The sequence below is a fragment of the Rhinatrema bivittatum genome, chromosome 18 (genome assembly GCF_901001135.1).
Source record: "Rhinatrema bivittatum chromosome 18, aRhiBiv1.1, whole genome shotgun sequence".
Taxonomy (NCBI): Eukaryota; Metazoa; Chordata; class Amphibia; order Gymnophiona; family Rhinatrematidae; genus Rhinatrema; species Rhinatrema bivittatum.
This window is the reverse complement of record NC_042632.1, coordinates 43,355,160-43,381,838: the sequence shown is the minus strand read 5'-3', so window position 1 is coordinate 43,381,838 and position 26,679 is coordinate 43,355,160. Positions and strand designations below refer to the sequence as shown.

Below are 26,679 nucleotides of genomic sequence, written 5' to 3'. Positions count from 1 at the left end.
CAATGCCATGGGCCTTAAGAATGGGTACACTAAGTTTTATTTGTTTTCATTTTGTCTGTTTGATTTCCAGTGTTTTTTCCTTTTGTTTTTTATTTTTAGAGTTTTAATTTTATTTTTCTTTTACTTTTTTTGGAATTTTTGCCTTATTTTATATCCCCACCCTCTCAATTTACTCAGTCCAGCCATTGGAGTGACAATCTTTGTCATTAAGCCTTGCCATTAGGTATTACCATTGCACAATAAACTCTCCTTCCTCCCAAGGGCATGTGGCCACTATTTCCAGAGCATCCGCAGCCCCAGCTGACCCAAGAAATAGAAACCAGTCTTGGATAACCAACCCAGGTACTCCACACAGCACTTGTCAGAGAATTGGTAGGCCAGTCTAAGATCAATTCATTTACCATATAAGCACACAAAATTGTACATATTACCAGCATGTTGTAATGTATGCCATGCACTATTATTGATACATTTTCTTTTAGATCTGTGTGGAGAAATACTTCATCTTTGCTTATTATGTTAAAAGCATTTAGGGACAGTGGATTACAAGACACCTTGATGTGACACATAGGAATAGATAGGTGGAAATTGGAACACATCAGAAACTAGTGAACTGCTTAAGCATAAATGACTATTGAAGTGCCAAATATTGTTGCATTCAGAGAAAAAGTTATGTTAGGCTGTTTTGCTTGCTGAATTATTGCTGTGCTCAGAGAGAAAGTTATGTGAGGCTGTCTTGTTCAGAAGGAAACACTCACTAGCAAGCAGTAAAGATGCAAATGTGATAGAAAACTGCTTTTAACATATTACTTTGAAACACTTATGTAGATGTATGTGCCTTCTTACTGGGGCCCTTTGCATAGGTCCTGCAGATCAGAGAACAAGAAAATGCTTTGAACTCTCAGAGATAACTGCTTCTACCAGAAAGACTGCTTTTACCAGAAAACAAGGAACTACATTTTGCTTTGCTAAAGCACAGACATGTAGCCTCTAAGCTCCCTCTGTATTTCTAGATTGAGGGTGTTTGCTGGCTGAGTTGTAATGGGCAAAGGAGAAAGAACTGCACCTGTGCCACTAAACGATCCCTCTGACACCCTATAAAAGAAAGCCAGTCAAGACAAAAAGCAGAACAGATGGAAGAGACCTCAAACTGATCTGATTTACCCAGTGCTGAGCTCTCATCTCCCAGGACAGACAATGCACTACCCTTAGCAAGGCTACTGGAGTTGTCGTACCTGCTTGAAGGGGGTCAAGTGGAAGATGAACTCAACCTGATTCCTTGCAAAACAACTACTGAAGACATATCCTTGTAAATTACTCTCTCTTTCTGTTGGCCATTCTCATAAGTGGTTCTATATAAACAATACACTTATCAGAATATTGCTTTTGCTGATATTGCATTTATTATAACCATTGCTTTTTATTATAATCATTGATTATTGTATGTCTGTCTTATTTCCATTGAGCAATAAGCAGGATCAAAAGCATAAAGGTATAAAGCTCATTCATTCCCGCACACAGCACCTACATTCAAATTAGAGATCCATTTCTCTTGCATTCACAGCATGGATCTAGTTGATAAAACAGTTTACTAGCTAGGAAAAAATACAATATGCAGTCTTTAAAAAAAAAAAAAAAAAAAAAAAGATATAAGCTGGCAAAATGTTTTCTTGTAGCATCCAAGGCATTTTAACAATGTAAAATGTATACATAGTCTCATGAATTTCCATACATGTATTTCTTTAAAATTGTTGTTTGCTTCGTACAAGTAGCATATGTTGCCATTGTATAAACTTTTCAATGAATAGCAGTAGCAGGCTTATGAAACCCACACAACAGGTTTGAGGTATAATTCACAAATTTTCCTTGTTGCATAGTTACTGCAAGCAGATTAGAGAAGCACCTGTCTCAGTTCCCCTTCCATGGCATATAATTCTGTTCTTCAAAATTTGTTTAAAATTTTGAAAAATATCTATTTTTGATGTTTTCTTGAATACATTAACACAATCGTCAGAAGTGTTTAAAAAAAAAAGTATCACATTAGATATAATTCTGTTCTACATCGTACGTCCTTAACAGATAAAGGAAATATTTTCATTTTTTTCTGCCCATCTCCCCACCACCCTGCAAAAAAGTCTCTCCCTTCCCTAGCAATGAGCCCCACAGTGCCAGCATTGCCCCTCCACTGCTAGCACCTTAAGCAGAATCACGCTAAAAGCACTGCACCCAGAACAAACACTGAAATACACAAGCATGCAGCTTCTATTTAAAGGGGACTTTATTTTCTCAGGTTGCATAGCACTAAATGTTCCAGGGAGGTTTGTAGGTGGTGACTTGACTTAGTTATGCTGAAATTAAAAAAAAAAAAAATTTTTACCGAAGCACAGGGGGACCTCAAGACTTAGGTAGCTGGGATGAAGAAAGCTACTGCTGAGAAAGCTACAAAGATGACAACTTTCATATTTCAAAAGCATTTCACAAAAGACTTCTGAAAGGCTGATTATCAAAGCCTAAAAGAACAGAGAAAGGAGCAGAGTAAATGCAAAACAGATAGGAACAGTCCCTGTCCCCCCCACCCCCTCCCACCAGTACTTCATATCCTCATGAAAAGTTCCAGCTCAACAGCATCAGAAAGCAAAGAACAAGGAGAACAAGGACAGAGGAAATGCAAGCTTCCCCATGCTATCCTGCAGGGACCTCCCTCAGCGAAAGGGAGTAATTCAGTCTCTGTGCCTGTAAACGCCAAGAACTGCCAAATTGTGGCAATGCTTATTTGAGAGTAGGAAGGGTGAGGCAGGGCAGGGGAGGAGGTCTGCCATGTGATTATCCTGTCTGTGATGGAACTGGACTGAGACCACTAAACTCATTGCACATAGTGCAACGACGGGAACCATCAGATGGTAATGACGTTCAGCCACTGTTGACAGTCCAGGCCCACAAGAACTGCTCTTCAAGTAGAATGCTGACTTCCGCATAGAGGATCTAACTCGGTCACATCTCTTTAGGCTGGGACAACTGTAAATGACCAACGCGAAAGATGAAGTAGGACCTGCGTTCTTGAGACCACACAAATGTGTAAATGGGGTAACCGTGACCTCTCTTGGCTCCAGGCTCCCCCCCCCCCCTCCAAATAACCTCACACACACACACACACACACACACACACACACACCTCATCATGAAGCAAGACACATTTATGCATTGGATACTATGGCCACACCTGACACAGAATTTAACCTGGGCACTGAAGCCGTATCTCTTCCACTCCATCCCCATCTCCTCCCCCCCCCCCCAAGAGAAGTGCTCTTCAGGCAAGTAAAAACTTTTATGCACCTAAAACTGTTTTATACGCATGTAAAGGTCTCAGAAAATGGTTCAAAATCCTGTGAGCATAAAAATAAGCAAACTTTTACATGAACTGGGGAAAGGCATTTGGGGGGGGGAGGGGTTGGAACTTGTATTATTTTTTTATTTTAAAAAGTTTGCACATGAGTTTACCTACACATACCTGCTGAAAAGGTGTGCAATTTTGTGTGAGCTAATTGTGCATGAACAGACACATGACCCTTGAATATATAAAGCATATGAATGCATATAAGGTAAAAGGTGATTGCAGATCTTACCCACAAATAATTAAAAGGTTATCCTCTCTATAAACATAAAAATGATTCCTTGGTTCCTACAAAAGCTCTTTCTATGATACAAAACCTCAAATAAAAACCTGTAATTTAGTAATTCTTTTAATCATCTGTTCTATTTTGTACCCTAAGAGGTTAAAAGTTCGGAGCAAGGAGAAGGTCATTGCTGAAATGCAATCATGATTTTCACATATCAAATAAAAAAAAGGAATCACAACAAGGCAATAGCATAAAATGTATTTTTAAAAAGTCACCAAGTGGCAACTTTAGTTGGCTGTGTTATAGCCAGTTACATTTAACCTATCCGGGTCAGCTGCAGATGGAAACCGGCCTAAAATCTAGTGCAGCAAGATTTAAGCCAGCTATCCCTATGCACAGAGATGCGACGTAGCCAGCTATTGCTGAAATGTTCATGCTAGCAGCCTGTGTGTGTGTGTCCCTCCTCCCCTGACCCAACACTATCTGTGGGAGAAAAAGTTTCACCTCGACAGATTCTAGCTGCTTACCTATTTGAAAACCAGCCCCTGGCTACTTAAACTCCGTCCGTTTCTACGTGCTGCTGTGGACTCTGCTCAAATATCGCAGACGGGAGAACACAGCTGTCTAAGCAGCAGATGGCATTCCACTTTGCAGATAATCATTGCAGTAACTGCAAAGGCACAGCAATGAGCTGACTTGTCCACTAGCTCTTTACAGAGAAAACTGATGCTGCACTTGGGCCTTCATATTATTCAAATCAAGTTGCTCTATTCTTAGTTCGAGCCTAACTCCTCCCCCCTCCACCACCATATCTTAAAAAATATAAATACTGTGCATAATATGGGTAAAATGAATATTTGCTAGTTCTCTGTTTTGGGCACGACAGCAGAAAAAGTTGGCCACCTTACTTTTACCGACGAGAACATTAATGCTGCAAGTCAGCAGACTGCATGAATCCTTGTCCTGCGAGCCTTTCTACTTCTCCACCTTCTCCAGCACTACATCAGTCTTACCCCATTCCCAAAATTACAGGGCTCCCCAAACCTGGTGTGGAGACACCACAGCCAGACGGGATTTCAGGAGATCCACAGTAAATCTATATGTACCAGAGACCTAGAACATGCACATTTACCTCACACATATTCATTGTGAATATCTTGAAAGCCTAGACACACACTGGTGTCACCAGGACAGGTTTAAGAAGCCATAAATGCAACCTCTGTGTTTGGCCAGTAGGGGATGCCAGAAACGAGTAGGATATCATCCTTTCAGCTCCAAAACCCAGGCAGAATAACTGACTAATTTTGGTCCTTGAAAGGATTTAAGGGTGAGGGGAGGAGATCAATGCTTGAACTTGATACTTTATTTGGACTGTAAAGTAGGTTTTCACTTTTCAAGGTCTAACAAAACTATTTTAGATGTTTGCACGAAATTAAGCATCGAAGTAATTCTCTATGAAGCAATTAGATATCCCCTTTGAGCCATCCCAAATATCTCTTTTGCAGCATGAGAAAACATATCAGGGGCCAAATATCTTCAAATGCTTAGCTTTATGCCGGTCAGGAATTTTTTTACAGAATAGAAGCCAAAGTATGCGAGTTAGGGAGTTCATTTTTACTGCCAAAATAAAACTCAAGATTTTACTTGGAAAATATTTTCAGATGGACAAGGATTTTTCTAGATTAAGCCTCTCTAAATCCTTTCCATGTGACATTTCTATTGTTTATCGCATACTAAAACCAAATTTAATTGTACTTAGGATTCAGAAGACAAGAAAAAAAAAAAAAAGACTGCCAGCATCTGGTCTCCCTAGTAACAGCAACAACGATGACAGCCGATTCCTGAATCCTGACATTTCAACATGTTGGTGCAATCGTAAAGGATTCTGCTGACAGTAGTTTGCAAATGCATATTTCTCCACTTGAATTTATTCGTCACTCTGAGAAATTTCCAAACCGCAAGACAGAGGAAATAAAACCTCTGCTTCCTTTGCTTTTATTCACATATTGTGGCCTTCTGCTCTGAAAAGGAATATGAATTGGATTGAAGCACTGGAAAAAAAAAATCAAACCTTTATTTTCAAAGATTTCTAGCTCTTGTTTTAGTCACTAATATAATTAATAATAAATTTGGATTTTTAGCTCACCTTTCCAAATTATGCTAAAGGCAGCTTACAGCATTATTTCAGTGACATAAAACCCCTGCTTCAAAGAGCTTACAATCTACAAGGCAAATTTTAAGAGCCCCGTGTGCACCAAAGCTGGGAGATACGTATCTCGGGCCAGTTCCTGTTGCGCAGATTTTAAGAAGCGCCCGAGTACACGCACAAACGGGAAAGGCAAAAAAAGTGGTGACGCGTGGATGGGGCATGGGCCGAATGGTAAGTATTTATTAGGGATGTGCAGAGGGAACGCATACATTACATTCGGTATTCATATTTGTGGGGGGGCAGATATGTTGCATTCGGCAAGGGGGGGGCCCCGATCCGTTCATGCATTCCATTCTTATTTGTTTCCCGGCTAAAATGTAATTAACTACAACCCCCCACTCTCCTGACCCCTCCCCCAAGACTTTCCAAAAGTCCCTGGTGGTCCATCGGGGGTCCGGGAGCGATCTCCTGCACTCGGGCCGTCAGCTGCCAGTAATCAAAATGGCGCCGATAGCCTTTGGCCTTACTATGTCACAGGGGCTATCGGCGCCATTTTGAATACTGGCAGCTGACGGTGTGAGTGCAGGAGATCGCTCCCGGACCCCCGCTGGACCACCAGGGAGTTTTGGCAAGTCTTGGGGGGTCAGGAGGGTGGGGGTTTTGTTTAAATTTGCTCCTTTAGATGGCCGAATAATTCGGTGAAGATTCATTGTATTCGTGGGAATCACGACACGTTTCGCTTCCCCACGAATACAACGAATATGGCCCTATATGTTGCGGATTGCCAATACTTTGCAAACGAATGCACACCCCTAGTATTTATGTGCACAAGCACACACCGGGGTTCCCTACCATGTAACTACTTCTGCTATGGATGGTGCATAATGAAACAAAAAAAAAAAACGAGGTTAGTTAGTGGGGTTTTAAGAGTTGGGGCTAAAAGAGAGGCTTATTAACTAGGGGGGTTAGGAAGTAGAGATGTGCTTTGGGTTAGAATTTCATGTCGGGCTTCGTTTCGGAGCCCCCCCCCCCCCCCCCCCCCCGCAGAAATTTCATTTTTCCCGTGGTTCGGGGTTTTATTTGGGGGAGGGCGGGCCCGATTTTCAGGTTAGTGCGCACTAATGGGGAGTTAGCGTGCACTAACCCGAAAATGAATTTTTCTCAAAATTTCGGAAAAAATTCAATCATTTTTCGGTTGTCCGGAACCATTTCGAATTAGGTATGGCGAACTGGAAACAGACTGAGGAAATTGGTAATTGCATTGGCACGCATATCTAATAAAATCCCCCCACTTTTACGGTAAAGCCGGCATTTGCATGCATACGCCCTAGATGCAGCAGGGCTGCAGCTGGAACCGTTTGGAACTTACTCATTCCGAATTGGCTCTGCTTCCAGAGTGGCTGCATCCAGATTGCCAAGTACCATGATCCAACGTATTGGATCATGGTACTCTGTCCTATATTAGGCAGGTGAATAGATCCCTGGGCCTCTGCATGCCTTAGCGAGTTAGGTATTGAGTGAAATGAGTGGGATCATCCCCACAATGGTGTTTTGTAAACACCTTCTGTCTTTCAGGGTTCCACTGGTGACGCCGGATATGATGGATCAGAACACTCGTTTGTGCTTTGGGTGGAGCAGCATGCAAGGAAGGGTCCCATGGATAAACATCTAAGCGTTGCGGCAACGAACAGGATAATGCAATGGCTTAGTTAGAGGGGTATGCGCTGGGATCAGCTTTTCCCCCTGCTGAGACAGCTCTGACAAGATCTGCCCCTCCTGAGGTACTAATCATACACCTCGGCAGCTACGATTTGGGAGGCATCCCTGGGCGGCTCCTCCTGGATATGAAAAATGACACCATGCTCATCTCATCCTTAATACCCCGCACAAGAGTCATTTGGTCTGAGATCATCCCCCATCACCAGTTCCTGGACTCGCCACTGTGAGAACATTGAATTCAGAAATTAAACAAATTGGCAATTTCACCGAACATCGTGGTGGCATGTGTGAGGCACGACTGGCTATGTATGGACTGTGTGGAGCTGTTCCACAGAGATGGGGGTGCATCTCTCGGATATGGGACAGGGCTTATTCTTGAACAACATGAGGCGGGCTATTCACAGAGTGCTGCTGGCTCTGTAGTCTATTGGCTGCAGATAGGTTTGGGAGAGAGTCCTGGGTAAGTCTTATCACTACCCGGGCCCTATGGCGAGGTACCCAAGCTGGGAAGCGGAGGGTCACCATTTTGAGGCAGTGCACTGCGTGTAGTACACCATACTTCGAGGTGCTAGGGAGCTGTCTGCTGCCAGGGCTCGCTGGCCCTGGAGCAGTGGCAGAATGGACTCTTCCCCCCCCCCCCGCCCCCAGTTTTGGCTGGGCAGTCACCTTGCTTGGGTGAGGCGGGTAACCGGGAATACCCAGGAGAATTACCTCCCAGAAGGACAGGGCCTTGCTTGGCTGCAGCGGGTCAAGGTCTGGAGGTGTCGCAGTGCCTGCCACAATAGTGCGTTTGATAGTAATTGAAAGTCTAAGCTAATGTTGAATGCATTTTCTAAACTTATGCACATTTAGCTTTTCTCCTCTCTTTACTATCAATGCCATTTGTATACAGAGTTATCAACTAATTCCATTTTCTAATGGTAGGCTGAGCCAGTCCTGGTTTTATTCCATTACAAGCATGGGCTTCTAACAATTCATACATGGAATGAAGTAAAACCATGATTGGATTAATCTGCCTTGAAAAAGTACAGTCAACTGGCAAACCTATTTGTATGCAAATAAAATCTGCCTCTCTTATTGCTTTTCCTACAACATCTCTGCCTGCCTCCACCCCCTGGTTTGTGTTATATAAATTATTGTGATGTCACAACAGTGGACTATAACAGGTGACAAACTGTAGGAATAGATGAACTTTTAAGCAGACTGAGGTTGGAGGATAAGGAGATTAATATATTTTTTCATATATTATGACCTCAATATGACTGCCTAACTTATCTTGTGTCCAAGCAAGGATAGAGCTCCTTAAGGGGCAACTGTGGTACATAAAACTTTAAAGCATGATGCTATACTAGGAGGCACTCCATGAAGTTATCAAGTTGCTCATTTAAAAAAAATCGAAGAGAATTCTTTCACTCAGAGTATATTTAAGCTCTGAAATTCTTTGCCAGAGGATGTGGTTATGGCAGTTAGTGTAACTGGGTTTAAAAAAAGGCTCGGATAAGTTCCTAGAGGAAAAATCCATAAACTGCTATTAATTAATAAGCAATAGCAGTTTGAGATCTATTTAATGTTTGGGTACTTGCCAGGTACTTGTGACTTGGATTGGCCATTGTTAGAAACAGGATGCTGGGTTGATGGACCTTTGGTCTGACCCAGTGTGGCATATCTTATGTTCTTATCATTGTACATGCACCACTAACTAACTGAGAAATGAATTGTTGTATTTTATCCATACTTATAGTCAAAGTTTGCTTCACGCTTAACGGATCCACCTTTCCTAAAGAAACAAGGCAAAAAGAGGAATCAGGGAGCACATTCATTGGGTAATGTTTCTTCAACTTTTGTTTTTATTTTTTTTATAATTAAAGCTCCCACTGCCCCAAGCCAAAATAGTTGCATTGATTATAACTTGGGGATGGCTTTCATATTACATTGCACACTAAAATGTACATAATTTACTTTTCTCACTGTTATCCTTTGCACCCTATAGATATAGCATTATTCCTGTTTCAGTTTGCAAAATACTGGAAATTATGACTTAATGTTTTTTTCATAGTTATAAGGATCATATTCAAACCTTCACATAATTGCACTGACGTTCTAAAATCTGGCACATCATTTGATTCCACTAATAAAAACAATATTCTCTCTAAGAGCTTGGTTTACGGAAAATGCATATACACCATGCAGCAGCAGGGAATTTTATGTCAATATCTGGAAATATTTAGGATAATGAACTGTCAAACTCAGCTTTGTGGTCTAAAGTCAGTAATGGCATATTACATGAAAGATTTTAGTGGCATACAAACTTCAAGATCCCACCTAAATACCTTAACATGATAAACATACTTTAAAAATGATATAACATAGGCAAAACTCATTCCAGATTACAGCAGTACAATTAGAAGGCCACTGACAATTCATAAACAAGTTTCTGAGTCGCCACAGGAGACTCGTGTCAATGGAACAGGCGGAGATCAGGGCACATCACAGAAATCATACAGCCAGCCTCGGGAGGGAGAAAAGGTGGCCGAGACTCCTGACATGATCTCTGCCCAGCCAATGGATCAGCACTAAAGGCCGGATTTTAAATACTCCCCACGTGTAAAAAAAACACGGGCCTTGTGCGTGCTGCGCGCATTTTAGAAGAGGCCCAGCCACCCACAAACAAAATTTTAAAAATGGGTTTTAGAGGGTGGGGAGGAGAGGGGAAGGGGAAGGGGAAGGGAGGTTAGGGTAGCATGTTATAAAATCGAATGTCCATGTGTCTGCGCGCCGCATGGCGCGTGCACATGGACACGTGTGCATTTTTTTTTTTTTTTTTAAATCTAGGGGTGTTTTTGATTTAAAAAAAAAGAAAAAGGAAGAATAGAGGATAAATCAATTTTCCATAAGTATTAGCATTTTTTCATTGCATGCGGTTTTCACTGAGAAGCCATGCATAGCATATACAAGAGTGCTGAATATCCGCAACTGGATTGTTAAGTCTGCCTTCCCTATTTTTATAATCAGCAAGAGAAAATATGGGCTTTGAAGTTGCAGTGCTTTTACTTTTAAAGGTGAATTTTAAAATAAAAGCTGGACATGTGCCGAAATCAGGAGACTGTAGTGCATCTGGCACTTGTGCACGTCCACCTGATTGTATGAGGTGGCCAGATGCTCACACAAGTGCCGATGCATGAATATCTCCAATCGGATAAAAAGGGATAGGGCGTGGGCATTTTGGGGCATGGCAGTGAGATGTGTGCCCAAATTAGAGATGTGAATCGGAACCGGTTCGGATTCCGGTTACGATTCACATGTGGGTTTTTTTTCATCGGGCCTGATCGCGGTTTTGTTTATCGGCTGCGCCTGAGCCAATAAACAAAAAACCCACCCCGACCCTTTAAAACTAATCCCTTTGCTTCCCCCACCCTCCTGACCCCTCCAAAAACATTTTACAGGTACCTGGTGGTCCAGTGGGGGTCCCGGGAGCGATCTCCTGCTCCTGGGCCGTCGGCTGCCACTAATCAAAATGGCGCCAATGGCCCTTTGCCCTTACCATGTGACAGGGTATCCGTGCCATTGGCTGGCCCCTGTCACATGGTAGGAGCACTGGATGGCCCGCGCCATTTTTAAAGATGGCGCCGGCCATCCAGTGCTCCCTCCACGTGACAGGGCGGCCCCTGTCACATGGTGCACGGATACCCTGTCACATAGTAAGGGCAAAGGGCCATCGGCGCCATTTTGATTAGTGGCAGCCAACGGCCCAGGAGCAGGAGATCGCTCCCGGGACCCCCACTGGACCACCAGGTACCTGTAAAATGTGTTTGGGGGGGTCGGGAGGGTGGGGGAAGCAAAGGGATTAGTTTTAAAGGGTCGGGGTGGGTTTAGGAGTTATTTTTGTGTGCCATTTTTCCCGCCTTCCCCCAAAACGATAAGAGAACCCCCCCGATCAATATCGTGGGGTTTTCCTATCATTTCGGGGGAGCCCCCGATTTCTGACGATTTTGAAAATATCGACAATATTTTCAATCGTTCGAAGCCCGATTCACATCTCTAGCCCAAATAGCTATGTGCTTGGATACGCATCCAGGGTGAGTGCCATGTAACTTTACTTCTACCTTGGAGAAGGTGTAAGTCTAAATAAAAATAATTCAAGGAATCTAGGAAGTGTTTCAGGGGTCTGGGTTAACAGAGGGTAGTTCAGGCTAATGAACCGGGGGGGGGGGGGGGGGGGGTTTTGAAGGGCATAACTGAACACTGGGCTATCTAGTGGATGAACTGGTGAAACTGGTCATCGGCTGGACATGTATCTGTTATAAAATACCCTCACTTGCGCGTCCATAAGCCAATTTACACTGCTGGACATGTACAAGCTTACAATTAGGAGAACATATATGCCCTCCTAAGCTATTTTATAACACACATGCATATTGCATGCGTGTTATAACATTGCTGCATATGTGGGTGCATGCTGTCACATACTTGTATATGTGTGCTTCCATGCCTGTTTGAAAGTTAACATCTTTGTGCACAAACATTGTCATGTTCTACCTGGATGCACTCCCTCACTAGAGTTGCATGTGTGCTTTGAGGCAATACAGACTTTGTCATCTTTTGTGATTTATTCTATTACCTATCCTTGTCCAACAATCTATGTAGGTCGAACTAAGTAAATTGTCAAAAATCACTTAGTTAAGCATTGTAGTTATCCGTATACTAAATTTACAGGCACCAATGGTTGAGCATTATATGGATATGGGCCGTATTGTCCATGATTTGAAATGGAGTATCATTCATATTGTTTTGACCTCATGGAGGTGTGGTGACTTTGAAGTGATGTTAAATGCATTTTCAGAATACTTTAAAAATGTTATAAGACTGACTATCTATGGTTATATTTATGATGGAATTTAATTTCTCAGATGCAGAGCCTACTGGGATTTAGATGATAGAGAGGGATATTTTTTTTTAATGTTTATCAGTTTGAATAAAATGAGTGTGTGTGGCTTTTGACATCTAAAAGCACAGTAATTAACCACTATGTACTGAATGATCTCCACATCATTCAGTACATACAGGTTAATTTCTGTATGCCTCCTGAAGAAGCCGTTTGGCGAAACATGGCCAATGTCAGGGGACTTAGTTTGACCTGAATGTACTACTGTGGTCTTTCTTGAATCATTAACGCTGACACTTTAATTTTTGATGTTCGTTATTTGAATTGTAATCAACTGTTTCTGCACCATTTCTTGAATTAAAATTCATGGTTCTTTACTTACAATGGACAGTGTTCACTGTGCTCACACTATTCCCTTTTTGGATATGTTTAGGAGCTTAGAAGACACAGTTATTGAGAAATGCCTAGCAGTCCCACATATTTTGGTCCTTTTAATTACAATATTTATGCCTGGCAGTTCTATAATTTAATTTCATGGAATTTTTTAGATATATTTAGTGGGATGGATCGTGGATGTATACAATTAACGTTTTCATCTGGAGGTTTATTTTGTCAATAGTATTGCATAATAAATGCAATAAATGTACACTGGTTTTATCATGTAAATATATTTGATTATTTTAAGAGATCATGTGACTAATGAGACATTAAGGAAACTCTTATAACATCATGAAAATTAAACATGGTCATTTGGAAGATGCTGAATCACATAACAGCTGAGAGCTACAAACACCAGGAAAATAAATAAATGTGTGTCGGTTTGTGGGGGTTTATTTAGTAGTATTTATGAATCGCTTTATATATTGATACAATCACCCAAAGAGATGAATATAAAGTTAATATTGTGTTTAACCCATTTGAACATTTCCATTTAGAATTTAAAAACCTAAAGTGAATCATTTTATAATGGTACCAGGTCACTTTGGGCCTAATTCATTAATGTTTTTTCCCTATAATTTGCTTACGGAAAAATCTGGTGATAAATCATGTCCCTTGAGTGGCAATGTCTTCAGAATGACTGTATTGGTTGTGATTACTGCTCTCGATCTTTGTATTTCTCTGTGCACCACTAGAAGTAGTTCTGTCTTTTAACAATACCATCTTCTCTCACATCTCATTGCTTAATTAATCAAGATTACTTCATTTACAACAGCCTAAAAATCCAAATTTTATTTTGTGTCTATGAGAAAAAACATTTAGTACATAGGCCCCAATGTATAGGGGATTACATATTCCTTTCCAGGCATATGAAGCTTACTACTTACTTTTCCGTAGCTCAGCATAATAATCCTCACTAAGACAACATTGATGTGGGCACCCAAGGAGTCATCATGGTATATTTCATTGACCTGCAAAACAATGTTAGTTGGCATGATTAGAGAGGCAACATTAATAGTCCCATACTAACCATGTGAATAACCATATGAATATGAGAAGTAAATGGATTATTCATGGATAGACTATAAAAGAAGATGAGCCTCTGATTCCTACCCATAAGAACCTAAGAGTTGCCAATGTAAAGGAAGTTCATAGTATCAGACTCAAAGGGGGCAGACCCAGAAGTAATAGGCAAAAGCAGTAACAAATTGGGTCAGTACACAGATCTGTCTAGGCCAGCATCCTCTCTCTTACAGTGGCATACAACAGGTGCTTAGAGGAAGTTTATCAGAAACAGGGTATATGCAGTAGTCTATCTCCTCTTATACTCTTCCAATTTCCAGCAGCCATGATTTAGGGCTGCCCTCATCCCAGGGTGACATGCTGACTTGTGTGTGAACTCCTTCACCGCCCCCAGCTTGAAGAGGAAGAGAACATTAGCATACTAATACTGAGATGAACTAGAATATGAAAAAGGTAGGAGGGAATAGCCTCAGACTCCTGCAGTGTAATACAAACCTGTCAGCCTGAAGGATAATGCATGAAAGCTAGCAGTGAGGATATGTGATAAAACCCCTGCTATGATTCTTGTAGGAGTGTCGTGTGAACCAGGCTAAGGATTTGCACGAGACAAGAAAGGCTGATTTCCAGATTCTTTCTGTATCCCAAAATCAATAGCAGCAGTAGTTTAAGCTAAAACTTTTGATGTAAAAGAAGAATATGCAATGGGAGAGAGTAGGGAACATATTTAAAGACACCTTGATCAAGCAAACAAGATCTCCTCAAAAACATATGCAACATCCCTGAATGTTGCATATGTTTTTGAGGAGATCTTGATTTTGAGGAGATTTTGAGGAGATTTACCTTTTGGCTCATTACGGAGTCCTAGACCATCCTGGCAACAGCCCCCCCCCCCCTTAATTCCTAGTATTCCATTAACATTATGAACAGAGACAGGGCAAGGGTATTAGGCACCCTAGGCAAACCTTCCACTTACACATCTGCCCATCAGTGGCTCTTCTCTCACCCTTTTGCCTCTGTCCACTATGCCTAAAATCCCTTCTCTCTATCCCCCTCTTCCAGTATCTCTTCTCCCTCCCAGCATCACCCTTCACTCCCTGCTCAGCACAGAAGAATCACCCCAATGCTTTGCCCCCTTTCGGCAGTGCCCAGCATTCTCTCTCTCTATCCACTACATGACCAGAATCCTCTCTCTCTACTTCACCCTACCCTCACCTGCCCAGCACCCTCTTTCCATAGCTTACCCAGCCCCACCCAATTTTCTCTCCATCTCCACCCTCCTATCTACATCGAGTTGTCCATTCCCTTCTCTAATTTTGAGGTGCTATGCCTCAAAAGTGGGTACACAGCTCCTGGAGGTTTATGATGCCTCTCAAATTTTTGGCACATAATGAAAGAACCGGCCCTAATTACTGACTGTCATGTTTTTAAAGTGCCATCCAAGATGTCGCCAAGTTCTTTTTACTGAGTGGTAGTCAAATTATCATGCAAGGGAAATTTGAATTTCCCCTCCTTATGGATTTATTTTATGCATATTCATTTTGAAACACATTTGCCATTTCATTACTTGCAACAACTTTTATAAGATCCCTCAATCGATGTACCCCATGAACAGGGGTATTATTTACTGTAATTTCGAATCATTTGCAGAATTTGCCACCTCACTGCTTATTTATTTTCTACAGCAGGAGAGAGACCTTGGGGTGATAGTATCAAACGATCTGAAGTCGGGGAAACAATGTGACAAGGCGATAGCTAAAGCCAGAATAATGCTGGGCTGCATAGAGAGAGGAATATCGAGTAAAAAAAGGGAAGTGATTATCCCCTTGTACAGGGCCTTGGTGAGGCCGCACCTGGAGTACTGTGCTCAGTTCTGGAGACCATATCTCCGAAGGGACAGAGATAGGATGGAGGTGGTCCAGAAAAGGGCGACCAAAAAGGTGGATGGTTTTCATTGAATGACTTAAGAGGAGAGATTGAAGAATCTAAATATGTACACCCTGGAGGAAAGGAGGAACAGAGGTGATTATGATACAGACTTTCAGATACTTGAAAGGTTTTAATGATCCAAAGACAACGACAAACCTTTTCCGTTGGAAAAAAATCAGCAGAACCAGGGGTCACGATTTAAAGCTCCAAGGAGGAAGACTCAGAACCAATGTCAGGAAGTATTTCTTCACGGAGAGGGTGGTGGATGCCTGGAACGCCCTTCCGGAGGAAGTGGTGAAGACTAAAACTGTGAAGGACTTCAAAGGGGCGTGGGATAAACACTGTGGATCATTAAAGTGTAGAGGATGTGAAGGAAGAGAGGGAGGCTTTCGGGAAAGACTGCTACTACCTGGAGATAATACCCTTATTCAATAGACATACACACGGTAGATGCGACTCCGACAATGCTCTATGCTTCAAAGGCAAGAGGAAATGTGAAAAAAAGGATTTGCATTCACAAAAACTGTGAGGAGTAGCTTGCTTGTTACGGCGGTTACTACCCCAAACCAAACAAGCCTGATGCTTCACTTTCAATGCATATCCAATGTTGCTCTCTGCTTCAATGGCAGGGGGAATGAAGAAAAGATGATTTTTATATTCTGACAACAACCAACAAGGACTGAATTCCACAGTCTGGGTAAACAAATAAGCATGGGTGTAGCTTGCTTGCTACGGTGGTTACTACCCGAATCAATTAAGCCTGATACTTCACTTTCAATACATATCCAGAGAAGCTCTCTGCTTCAATGGCAGGGAGAAATGAAGAAAAGCGTATTTATATTCATATAACAACCAACGATGACTGAATTGCACAGGCTGAGTAAACAAATAAACGTGGGAATAGCTTGCTTATTGTGGCAGTTACTACTCCTAACCAATTAAGCTAGATACTTCACTTAGAAGCAGTCAAGCACTGCTCTCTACATTAATGGCGGGGGTGGAAGGGAAATAGAATGAAAAGGTTACATTAATGGCGGGAGTGGAAGGGAAATAGAACCAAAATGTTACTAAAGACCAAGAGTAACAGATAAGTGTGAGAGAGAGAGAAAAAAAAAGTGTGGAAGCTTGCTGGGCAGACTGGATGGGCCATTTGGTCTTCTTCTGCCGTCATTTCTATGTTTCTATCATTTATGACCTTTTTGGACAACACTGGTCCCCGCATAGATCCTTGCATCACCACTGTTTATCTTTCTCCACAAGGAAAGAAAATTGTATTTATTCCTATCTTTGGGTTGTTATCTTTCAGAATAAAAGGGAGTATTAGCTCCTGAAAACTAGTGAAGAAATGTATTAAGTTAGTACAATAACAAGGAATCATCAATATTGTTTGTTAACCTTTATTTCAATGAAAACCATTGGCATCGTAAAAAGGCTCAGTGGCAGTAATGGTTTATGTGAAACATCTAAACATGTAAAATCCTTCAATTTATGTTGAAAACATGGTTTCAGCAAATTCCTTTCAAAAGCTATAACCTGAGACAGCTTATCTACTGCATGGGTGAGTAAATGCACTGCCACGCAATTCTGTGACAGAAATCTGTTGCATCAGAAGAAACAAATGACTGACGTACACGGGTTTTGAACAGCACATGAATGTCAGTATTCCCTTGTTAGTACCCATTGGTGGTCACTGGGGAAGGGGGGAGTCACAATTCAAGTAAAGAAAGATTTTCTTTTTATAATTTTGTGGAAAAAAGAAGCTTTGGATCAATTCAGATTGTTCCTCACTATTTATTCTCTCATTTATTTTATGGTTAAATTAATCTGTTTTCTCTTCTGCATGTCCTTCACCTCACTTTCAGAGAAAATGAAAATGATCGTGAAACTTAATTATGAGTGCTCTTAGCACCTGCCATCATGAGTTCACATAACGGGATATTTGGTATCCACACAGCAAGTAGCTCCGCAGAGGAGGACAGAACAAACTCATAGCAGTAAAAATGACCAGGCTAAACAACTTAAACTTTAAAGAATTAGATTGGATACATCTTCAGAACACCTACGCATTCTTATAAAGGGAACGGATGAAGTTAAAAAAAAAAAAAAAAAGTGCAAGAAAATTCATTTTTCTGCAGCTCACTTTAAAGAGCTTCTCTTCCTTCCTTCCTGATTGGACTTTTCCATCGTGGATAAAGTAATTGTTTCAGCTCCTGCCTTTTAAAGCATGAAGTATTGCTGCTGTCCCGGATATTGATAAGATGTTAAGGATGCGATAACCCAGGCAAAGAATCAGAGAGAGTAGTTATTTATTTTACTGGGAACAGTTTGGGACAGGATTCTGGTTACAGAGACTTGAGCTGCTGCCACAAATATACACAACGCAGAGAAGCGTTCCAGAGTGGGAAGCCGAGATGCTAATGAGAACAAACCGAGCAAATGGAACATATAATAACCCAAAGGCCATGCCCGGGGAAGCTATTCGCTCTCCCTTTTTAATTTGCGAGATTAGGCATGAACCATTCTGAGGTTCTTTGTTACAGAATACAAGTAGGTAACAGGGAAATGGAAATGTCTGTTTTTCAACAACATTTTTTGTTAAGCTCTTTGCAAAGTAAGAACGGAGCAGAGCAAGAGCTGGGCATTTTCCCTGGATAAAGGCATTGTTCTGAAGGTTTTTCTTTTCATGTGCTATTCATGGAGTCAAAGCAGACTTTGGAGAGGTAAAGACTTTAGAACAATATGAAGTGTGCAGACTGCAGAACAGCAGCACAATAACTAATGTACAGAATAACAAAGAGAAAAAGTGTGTGTGTGGGGGGGGGGGGGGGGGGGGGGGAAGCTGAACTGAGAGTGAAAAGGATTTTTTTTGTACCCTGATGTTGTAGCATCTACAGCTAAAAGCATGGCATCGCACCATGTGCAGACACGCCACCTCTAGCAAGGCACCTACGTACCCAGCTGATTTTCACAGGCCATGTGGGGGAAGCGGGGGAGGTGCTCCATGCCGCAGCTGCATGAATCTTCTGTTTGCCCCTCCACGCCAGGCAGGCTGTGCGACTCCCCGCTAGCCCACACCAGGGAAGTGTGGGTATGGCATCAGGTGGGAGAAAGGGGTGGGGACAGAGAGTACAACCCCAAGAGAGAGGACAAAGTCCTTGCTTGCGGGGAAATGCTGTAACCGCACAGTAACCGATGTACCTCACAGTCAGGCCCGATGCAATATAAAATCGCGGAAAGCGGGCGCTGAAAAGTCAGCGCCCGCTTTCCTAACGTGCGCATGGCGCCCGCAAGGGGGGGGGGGCGCCATGCAATATCCAAATTAGGGGGTCGTGCTAGCAAGGAAGCGCTAGGGTCGCGTGCGCGACCCCGCCCCGCAGCTGCCGGCTATGAAGACCGACGCCGAGTTTACTGGCGTCGGTCTTCATAACTCGGCGGTCTGCTGAGTTGGGTTTTTTTTTTTTACTTAAAAAAAGAAGTACAGAAAATCAGTTTTTTCTGCTTTACTGTACTTCTTTTACCTGCGCTCAGCTATTAACGATGGCTCCAGGCAGGCGTTAATAGCTGAGCGATAAATGTGCGTCTGAGACGCACATTTAATTTTTTTGCATGCGGAGTGAATGAATAATAGGCTCAGTCACATGCATTTGCATCTGATGAGCGCTATCTCATTCACTCTGCGTCCAACGCAGGTTAAATAGGCGCTAATCCCCCTATTACATTAGGGGGTGGATTAGCACCTATTTAACCCACATCGGAGTGCGGGTTATACAGTGCGCTCAGCTGAGCACGCTATATTGCATCGGCCACAGTAGGTGAAAGACCTTGCTGAGCAAGTACGTTTTTTAATCCCTTTTTTTTTTTTTTTTTTTTTTAGGAAAGGGGTATTTTGTGCATGACGGTAACTAATACTAGTGCACAGGTACACGTGTGTGCATATACCGGCTTGCATCTAGAGATGTCCATTTTATAACATACACGTGCACATGCATGCATAGTATACAATATCCTGGCTGCACATACATGTGAACACAAATTTATAGTGTGCGCATGCAGATTTCAGGTTAAAATCCCAGAATGGCCATGTCCCGCCTATGCCCCTAATACCATAGGCAGCCCTTGTCACATGTTAGGGGCAAACGGCAGCTGGAGCCATTTTGAAAAATGGTGCAGCCTATCCCTTGCCCCTACCACATGACAACCGAATAGCACCAGTAGCCCCTGTCAAGTTAAGGGCAAAGGGCGGCCAGCACCATTTTGAATGAGGGCAGCCACTGGCCTGGGATTGGGAACATGCTCCCAGGCCCCTACTAGACCACTGGGTGTTTGTGGTGAGTACTAGGGAGGGGCTCTGATTTATATATATATATATTTCATTTTCATTCCATGGGAGGGGAATTATATATATATATATATATATATATTTATTTTTTTTTTATAAACAAAAATGGCTCACCAAAATTAAAAACAACAATCCAGGGGTGGACCTGAAATTCCCCTCCCATGGAATGAAAACGAAACAGGCACAAAAGATTTCAAGGCTTTCCACCCCTATTGTAGAATAATTTGAGCCATTTAAGACTTCAAGACTACTATATAGTTAACAGATTCTCTGATACCCACGTGTGATGTGCATACTGTAAATGCTCAATATTTGGTATAGTGATCAGCTTCAGCTCAGCTCTGTTGATTTTCTGAACCGCCTGCAGTGACATCTGCTCTCTCGGTGCTGCACTTAAAAATTAAATGCTGCGAAATGAGAGGCACATGGAGAGAGGAGTTTACCATTAGAAGTTCCTTTCTAGTGCCGTTCTCAGGATTTTACAAAAGAAGAGCTCACAGGAATTGGTTCCGTCTAGTTTCAGATAAGAGAGAGAGCGAGGCAGAACAACAACAACCATGGACCCAATTAAAGGAGCTCACAGGGCAACTATTTTTTCCAATAGATACCATTCATTCTTTTCCTTCTTTTTGGTTCTTCTAACCTTCCACAAAGCTGTGCTCAGAACCGCTAGGGAAACAACACAATGTCGGTACTCATTCTAGATGGTGCTTAAAGACACAAGTACCAGCGTAACAATTTTTATTTGCTTTATTCCTTTGTGAAACACTCTCTGTACTGCTGCAGACACATCTGCAAAATGGATCTATAAGGCTTTGAAAACTCGCATAAACAATATCTAGACAGAGAAGTTCTTTGATTGACACAATGAAGAATATTACAACCTTCAAAAGCCTCCCAAGAATACTTTTGCAGTACGAGCCCATTGTGGGCATGCTACTACACATGTGTACAGTATGCACAGTGCAAATAACATGTTCCAAGTCGACTGTTTGAAGAAAATGAGAACCACTGCATACAGCAGATGTGCTGGCGAGCAACTACAGAACTTATCATTACTTTCTGTCAGATCTTCAGATCAATGTCTATTGTGCTCGTCTTTAAAAGGTTCATTTGTTTAGGTTTTTTTTTTGGTTTTTTTTTAAAGTGGAAGCCTCTTTCTCACTTATTAAAATCTTCAAATTTTACTTGTAACTCCAGATTAGACCTGTGGGGATACATTTATCATTTTTAAAAAATTATCAATTTTAACCATTTAACATGTTCATGGATATCTGTCATCAGTTCACAGCTGTTTTGCTGATAGGTAGATTCAGGAAACTTTCTTTATACAGTGAGGGCTGGTGTGCCAATAGCCTTTCTAAAAGGGGTTTTTTTTCCCCTAATGATCAACAGATGTAAAATTATATAATTCTATTAAACATTATGAGGCTGATATTCAAAGATCATTGGGTCTCTCAATGTCTGTTTTCAGCTGATCTTAGCTTCCTAAGTTTAGGGTCGCAAGTAGGTGCCTAACTAACCCTTAGGCCCCTAAAAGTGAGGCTCCTAAATTTAGAGCAGCTATTGCTTGTCCTAAGTTAGGCAACCAGGGATGGAAATCAATGCTGAGCACCTAACTTTAGTCACATGATCTGGCTCTGCCCCTAATCCCACCCACTTTAAGACACCTAAATTTAGGCACCTAGTTAAAAAAAAAAAAAAAGTAGACTCCTAAACGTAGCTGTGTGCAGGGGAGACTTTTTTTTGTTTTGTTTAAGAAGATATAGGAGCCTCTATTTAAAAACATCTGAAGAAAGGACCCATATGGTTTTTTATGGTTTTATGTAAGGGCCCCGCCCAAAAGTTTTTGTTTATTGTGAACCAATGCGATGTGCGAACGGATATCGGCATAAAAGAGATGTTAAATAAATAAATAAAATTATGTTTTTTTATGGTTGCAATGTAAACCGGAGTGATAATTAACTCTGTTATTTGAACTTCGGTATAGAAAAGTTATATATAATAAATAAATAAATATGGTCTCAAAAGTTCATGCTTTACAGCATTTTTTCTGATGACTGAATAATCCTACAAAGATTCCTGTTTGTTCCCAGACCAACATGGCTACTATGGAGACATCTTATTTATTTGATTTATATTCTGCTCTTTGGGACTTCAAAGCAGATTGTTACATTTGTAGTCTATGATAAGACTATCTCAGAAAGACTATATTCTTAGGTGCCATAGGATAATGTCAATTCTTTTGGCAAACAATTGCCTTTCAATCACAGTATTACATTGTAAGTCTGAGTTGCAATCTTAGTATCATGTCCCTCTTCTCTCTCCTATATGTACAGTTTTTTCTCTTTCTATGGCCTATCAGAAAGGAGTTAGGGTGGGTTTAGGGGTCGGGAAGGAGGCTAGGTAGGAGGATAGTAAAGTTCCCTCCTTAATTGGAGCGGACTGGGAGGGAACTGGGAAAGGCCTTGTCACGTCGCTGTGCGTATTTTTTTTTAATCCCCCCCTGCACACATGAGACGCCGCCCGCTCGCACACGTGCTTGCCCATATTAAAATAGGGCGCGCATGTGCGTGCGGGAATCATATTTTATAACATGCGCGCGGCCACGCGTGCGTGTTATAAAATCGCTGCGTCCATGTGCGCGCGCCGGGAACCGCGCACATGGTCGCACGCACGCTGCTTTGAAAATCTACCCCTTAGAATAAGAACCTTTATTTTTAACCTAAAACATCAACAAATGCTTCTCCCCTCCCCCCCAATCTAGGGATCACTGATTATTACACAAGCAATTGTTAATAGGGATGTGAATCGTTTTTTGACGATTTAAAATATCGTCCGATATATTTTAAATCGTCAAAAATCTTTAGGGCCACGATACAATACCAATTCCCCCGATTTATCGTCAAAAAATCGTAAATCGGGGGAAGGGGGAGGGCAGGAAAACCGGCACACTAAAACCCCCTAAAACCCACCCCCGACCCTTTAAATTAAATCCCCCACCCGTCGTTCAGCGGCGGTCCGGAACCCCCGCTGAACGACCTCCTGCAGTCGATCTCCTGCCGGCGCCATTTTCCGTACGGAAAACGATTCGCGGCAGGAGATCATTTTCCGGACCCCCGCTGGACCCCCAGGGACTTTTGGCCAGCTTGGGGGGGGCCTCCTGACCCCCACAAGACTTGCCAAAAGTCCAGCGGGGGTCCGGAATGACCTCCTGCAGTCGAATCGTGTTGGTCTATGGCCGCCGCCATTTTGCACCGCCATTTTGAAAAATGGCGCCGGCTGAAGACAACACAATTCAATTGCAGGAGGCCGTTCCAGACCGCTGCCATTCCGGACCGCCGCTGGACCCCCAGGTAATTTAAGGCATTTGGGGGGGTTCGGGTGGGTGGGGGATTTAATTTAAAGGGTCAGGGGTGGGTTTTAGGGGGTTTTAGTGTGCCGGCTCACGATTTTCACGATACTTCAAACACCCAAATGGCAACAATACGATTCCCTCCCCCTCCCAGCCGAAATCGATCGTTAAGACGATCGAGGACACGATTCACATCTCTAATTGTTAAAGAGAGAGCAATGAAATGTGAAATTAGAGAACAAAGATCATGAGAATGACCTGCGCTTCCAACATAATTCATGCCTATGCAAAGAAATAAAAATTCTCTGCCCTAAAGATCTCCTCACTGCATCCACCAGCACAGAGACCAGGTTAAAGGACACACATACTTTGGCTAAGTGATATCCTGTTAAACAAGGATTTCCACCCTAGAACTGAAGAAGACTACTTTTTGGGATGTGTACCTGCATAGCCCGCTTGATAGGTGTGGATGCACCTCCTCATGTCCTCCCCGAAAATGTCCTGAAGATGTGGTATGCACGGGACATCAAACAAAAATTTGAAGATGTGAGCGGATAGACACAGCGATCTCATAAGCCTCATTTCCCTTCAGAAAGTAAGGTTAATAAGGATACCTTTTTTTGCAGCCACGGGCTAGGATTACAAACCTCTCAGAGCAGATACATTAGGAACTTTTGGCAGCTATACTGAGCAAGCAAGTTAAACAGTAGCCTGCTAATTTTGTTCTTTTTAAATCCTTTTTCTTTGTTTAATCAGAACATTTTAGGACACAGAAATCAATCCATACCTCTAAAGATGTTTTGCAGAAACATTGCTCTAACGACATGAAGGAATGGTGCTTTGAGAATATTAATAAGGAAAACAGGAAGTCTTCAGAAACTGCAGTAAAATAAAGGGATTTTTCATTGTTGTTGGTGTTTTGTTTTGTTTTTTTTTTTAATTTTTACATTTCCTAATACCCCCCCAAAAAAAATAGATTTTCTCACCGAAGCAGCCAGTGCAGGTCAGAATTCTTATGCAAATAAAAACAAATTGTTACAATTACCTATCAATATTCATGGTCACATCAAGTTCTTAGAGGCTGCGCCACTCACGGAAATTAGTACCTAATTGCAGCAACACTGCATGCAAAATGCACTATACTTTCAAAGGATCTTCCCAGGAGGGAGGTTAAAAAAGGAACATGAAAAAACTACTTGTTCATGGCTATGTTGGTGGACCCCCGGAATAGGCTTCTAGCAGAGCTGCTGGGAGAGAAAATACCGACAGAATAAAAGCACGCATGGGGCAGACACAAAAAAAGAAGTCCACAGATCAAGTAAGACCTATGGCAGCACAGTGACCCAAGCGATCCATATCTACTGAACTCTTTTCTAAGTTCCTATGTTTCATTCTAAGCCTGCAAAGAAGCACCCTTTGAAAGGGAGGGGGCGAGAGGAGAAGGTGAAAACAAAAACAATGCACTAATGCTTAAAAGTGATGCCATGAAACAAACAGACAAGAAAAACAGAGCTAAACTCATGCTTACAATTTGCTCGGTTACAAATTAGAGAATCTACAGAATGGGATGAAGTGATTGAAAAAAAACATTCCTGTGAAAACGTTGAATCCTAAATTTCTTTTGTGGCATTCTGTACACGTCAGTGTGTAATTCTAGAATAAACAATATTCTTCCTACATTCTGTTTTTAATTAGTTTCTGCTGACATGAAACATGCACTGTTCAATTGTCCACTTTTATTTAAATGATCTCAGGGAGGCTTGTTTTGCAGATTTCCTTGAAATGGTCAGAGAAGAACGATCCTTTGCTCTCTTCTAATGTGGAACAGAAAGGGGGTAAATTTTGTAACATCATGCACAAGTTATCTGGCAAATATTTATTTACTATATTTGATAACTCGCTTTCCTACCATAGATCTCAAAGCAGCAAATAAAAATTCAGTGCATTCATAAAAAAATACAAATATGTGCATGAGTTGCACCAATTTTGAAAATGATTTACGTGCATAGGTCCACTTTGTAAATTATTCCAGCAAAACCACGCACAAAGTTACGGTACGGCTGCTATTGTGCAGGGGTGCATAGTTTTGCTAAAGGAATTTAAGTGCATGCTCTTTAAAATTAGATATGCCTAACTCCCAACCCTGCTCAACTCCGCCCCCAGGAATGCCTCTTCCCTATGCACATGAAAGTAGACACAGTGTGCATGTGCATAATTTTATGCACATATCAGTTGCAAGGTTTTCTAGAGGACCATTTCTATGGGAATAATGCTACTTAATCTGCAAAAATGCCTTTGAAAGTTTTCCTCAAAATCTCTCTCTTTCTCATGAGGTTCTGTCATCTGATGCTACTGAAGCATAGAACCTGTAGAATTCATCCTCTGTAAACTTTAAGGATGATGGCTTTAAGTAATAGCATTTTTAAGTAATTGCATTTTTTAAATAAAGTTATATCTTATACATTTGTTTAAGGAATGAATATTCCTATACTCCTCTTCCCCAGATTAATGTGGGCATCTGTAAACCATATAATAGTGTTTGCATAGCCAAAGATTTTTATTTGGACATAGTCTGCGGCTGTAGATCTGGGGTATTAAACACTAAAAACCTGAAAAATGCAAAGGAGTGGCAATATTAAGCAGACAGCAGACTTGTAGGTAACAGAGTGACATAATTACATTCCTCCATATAATATTTTAGGAAAGGCTTACACTGACTAATATGAGCACTAGATCTTATCTTGTGCTAATGAAAGTACTTGCAATATGAATTTCTAAAACAAATTTTCAATATCAACATTTTTGGCACATAATACATTGCAGGTCCAGAAATGAAAACTGCTGTGTTTTAACATTATTCTCCTCTTTAGGTTTACAACAACATTAAATACTTAAGTGCAGTGAGTTCCATAGAACTACATTATTCCTATCGCTTAAATTCCAGGGAAAGATATGAACAGAACTGGGAAGCTGGATGGAAAGACTTTCTTGGTTTTTGCATATCACAAAGAGCAAAGCAGAGAATGTTCTTCATTCTTCTGAACTGAAATCCCCTTCATTTCATGCAGAGACAAATGCCCCAAGGGCGCTGCAAAACTGACTTTTGACCTATGGATAAAGGGGGGCTCTATTAGATTCAGCTGTAGACACACCCCCTTGATGCCCATAAGATTTGTCACTGGATTCCAAAGTAATATTACACAACTTCTTGTGATACTGGATTTTTAGTGA

The 26,679-nt window shown here is 41.6% G+C and overlaps 1 protein-coding gene across 1 annotated transcript in view; it reads right to left on the bottom strand.

Moving 5' to 3' along the window:
- Positions 1-26,679, bottom strand: part of LOC115079701 (A disintegrin and metalloproteinase with thrombospondin motifs 2-like) — a 292,174-nt gene that overhangs the window by 57,595 nt on the left and 207,900 nt on the right. The window contains 1 exon segment of the mRNA XM_029583448.1: positions 13,693-13,776. Coding sequence (XP_029439308.1) covers positions 13,693-13,776 — 84 coding nt within the window.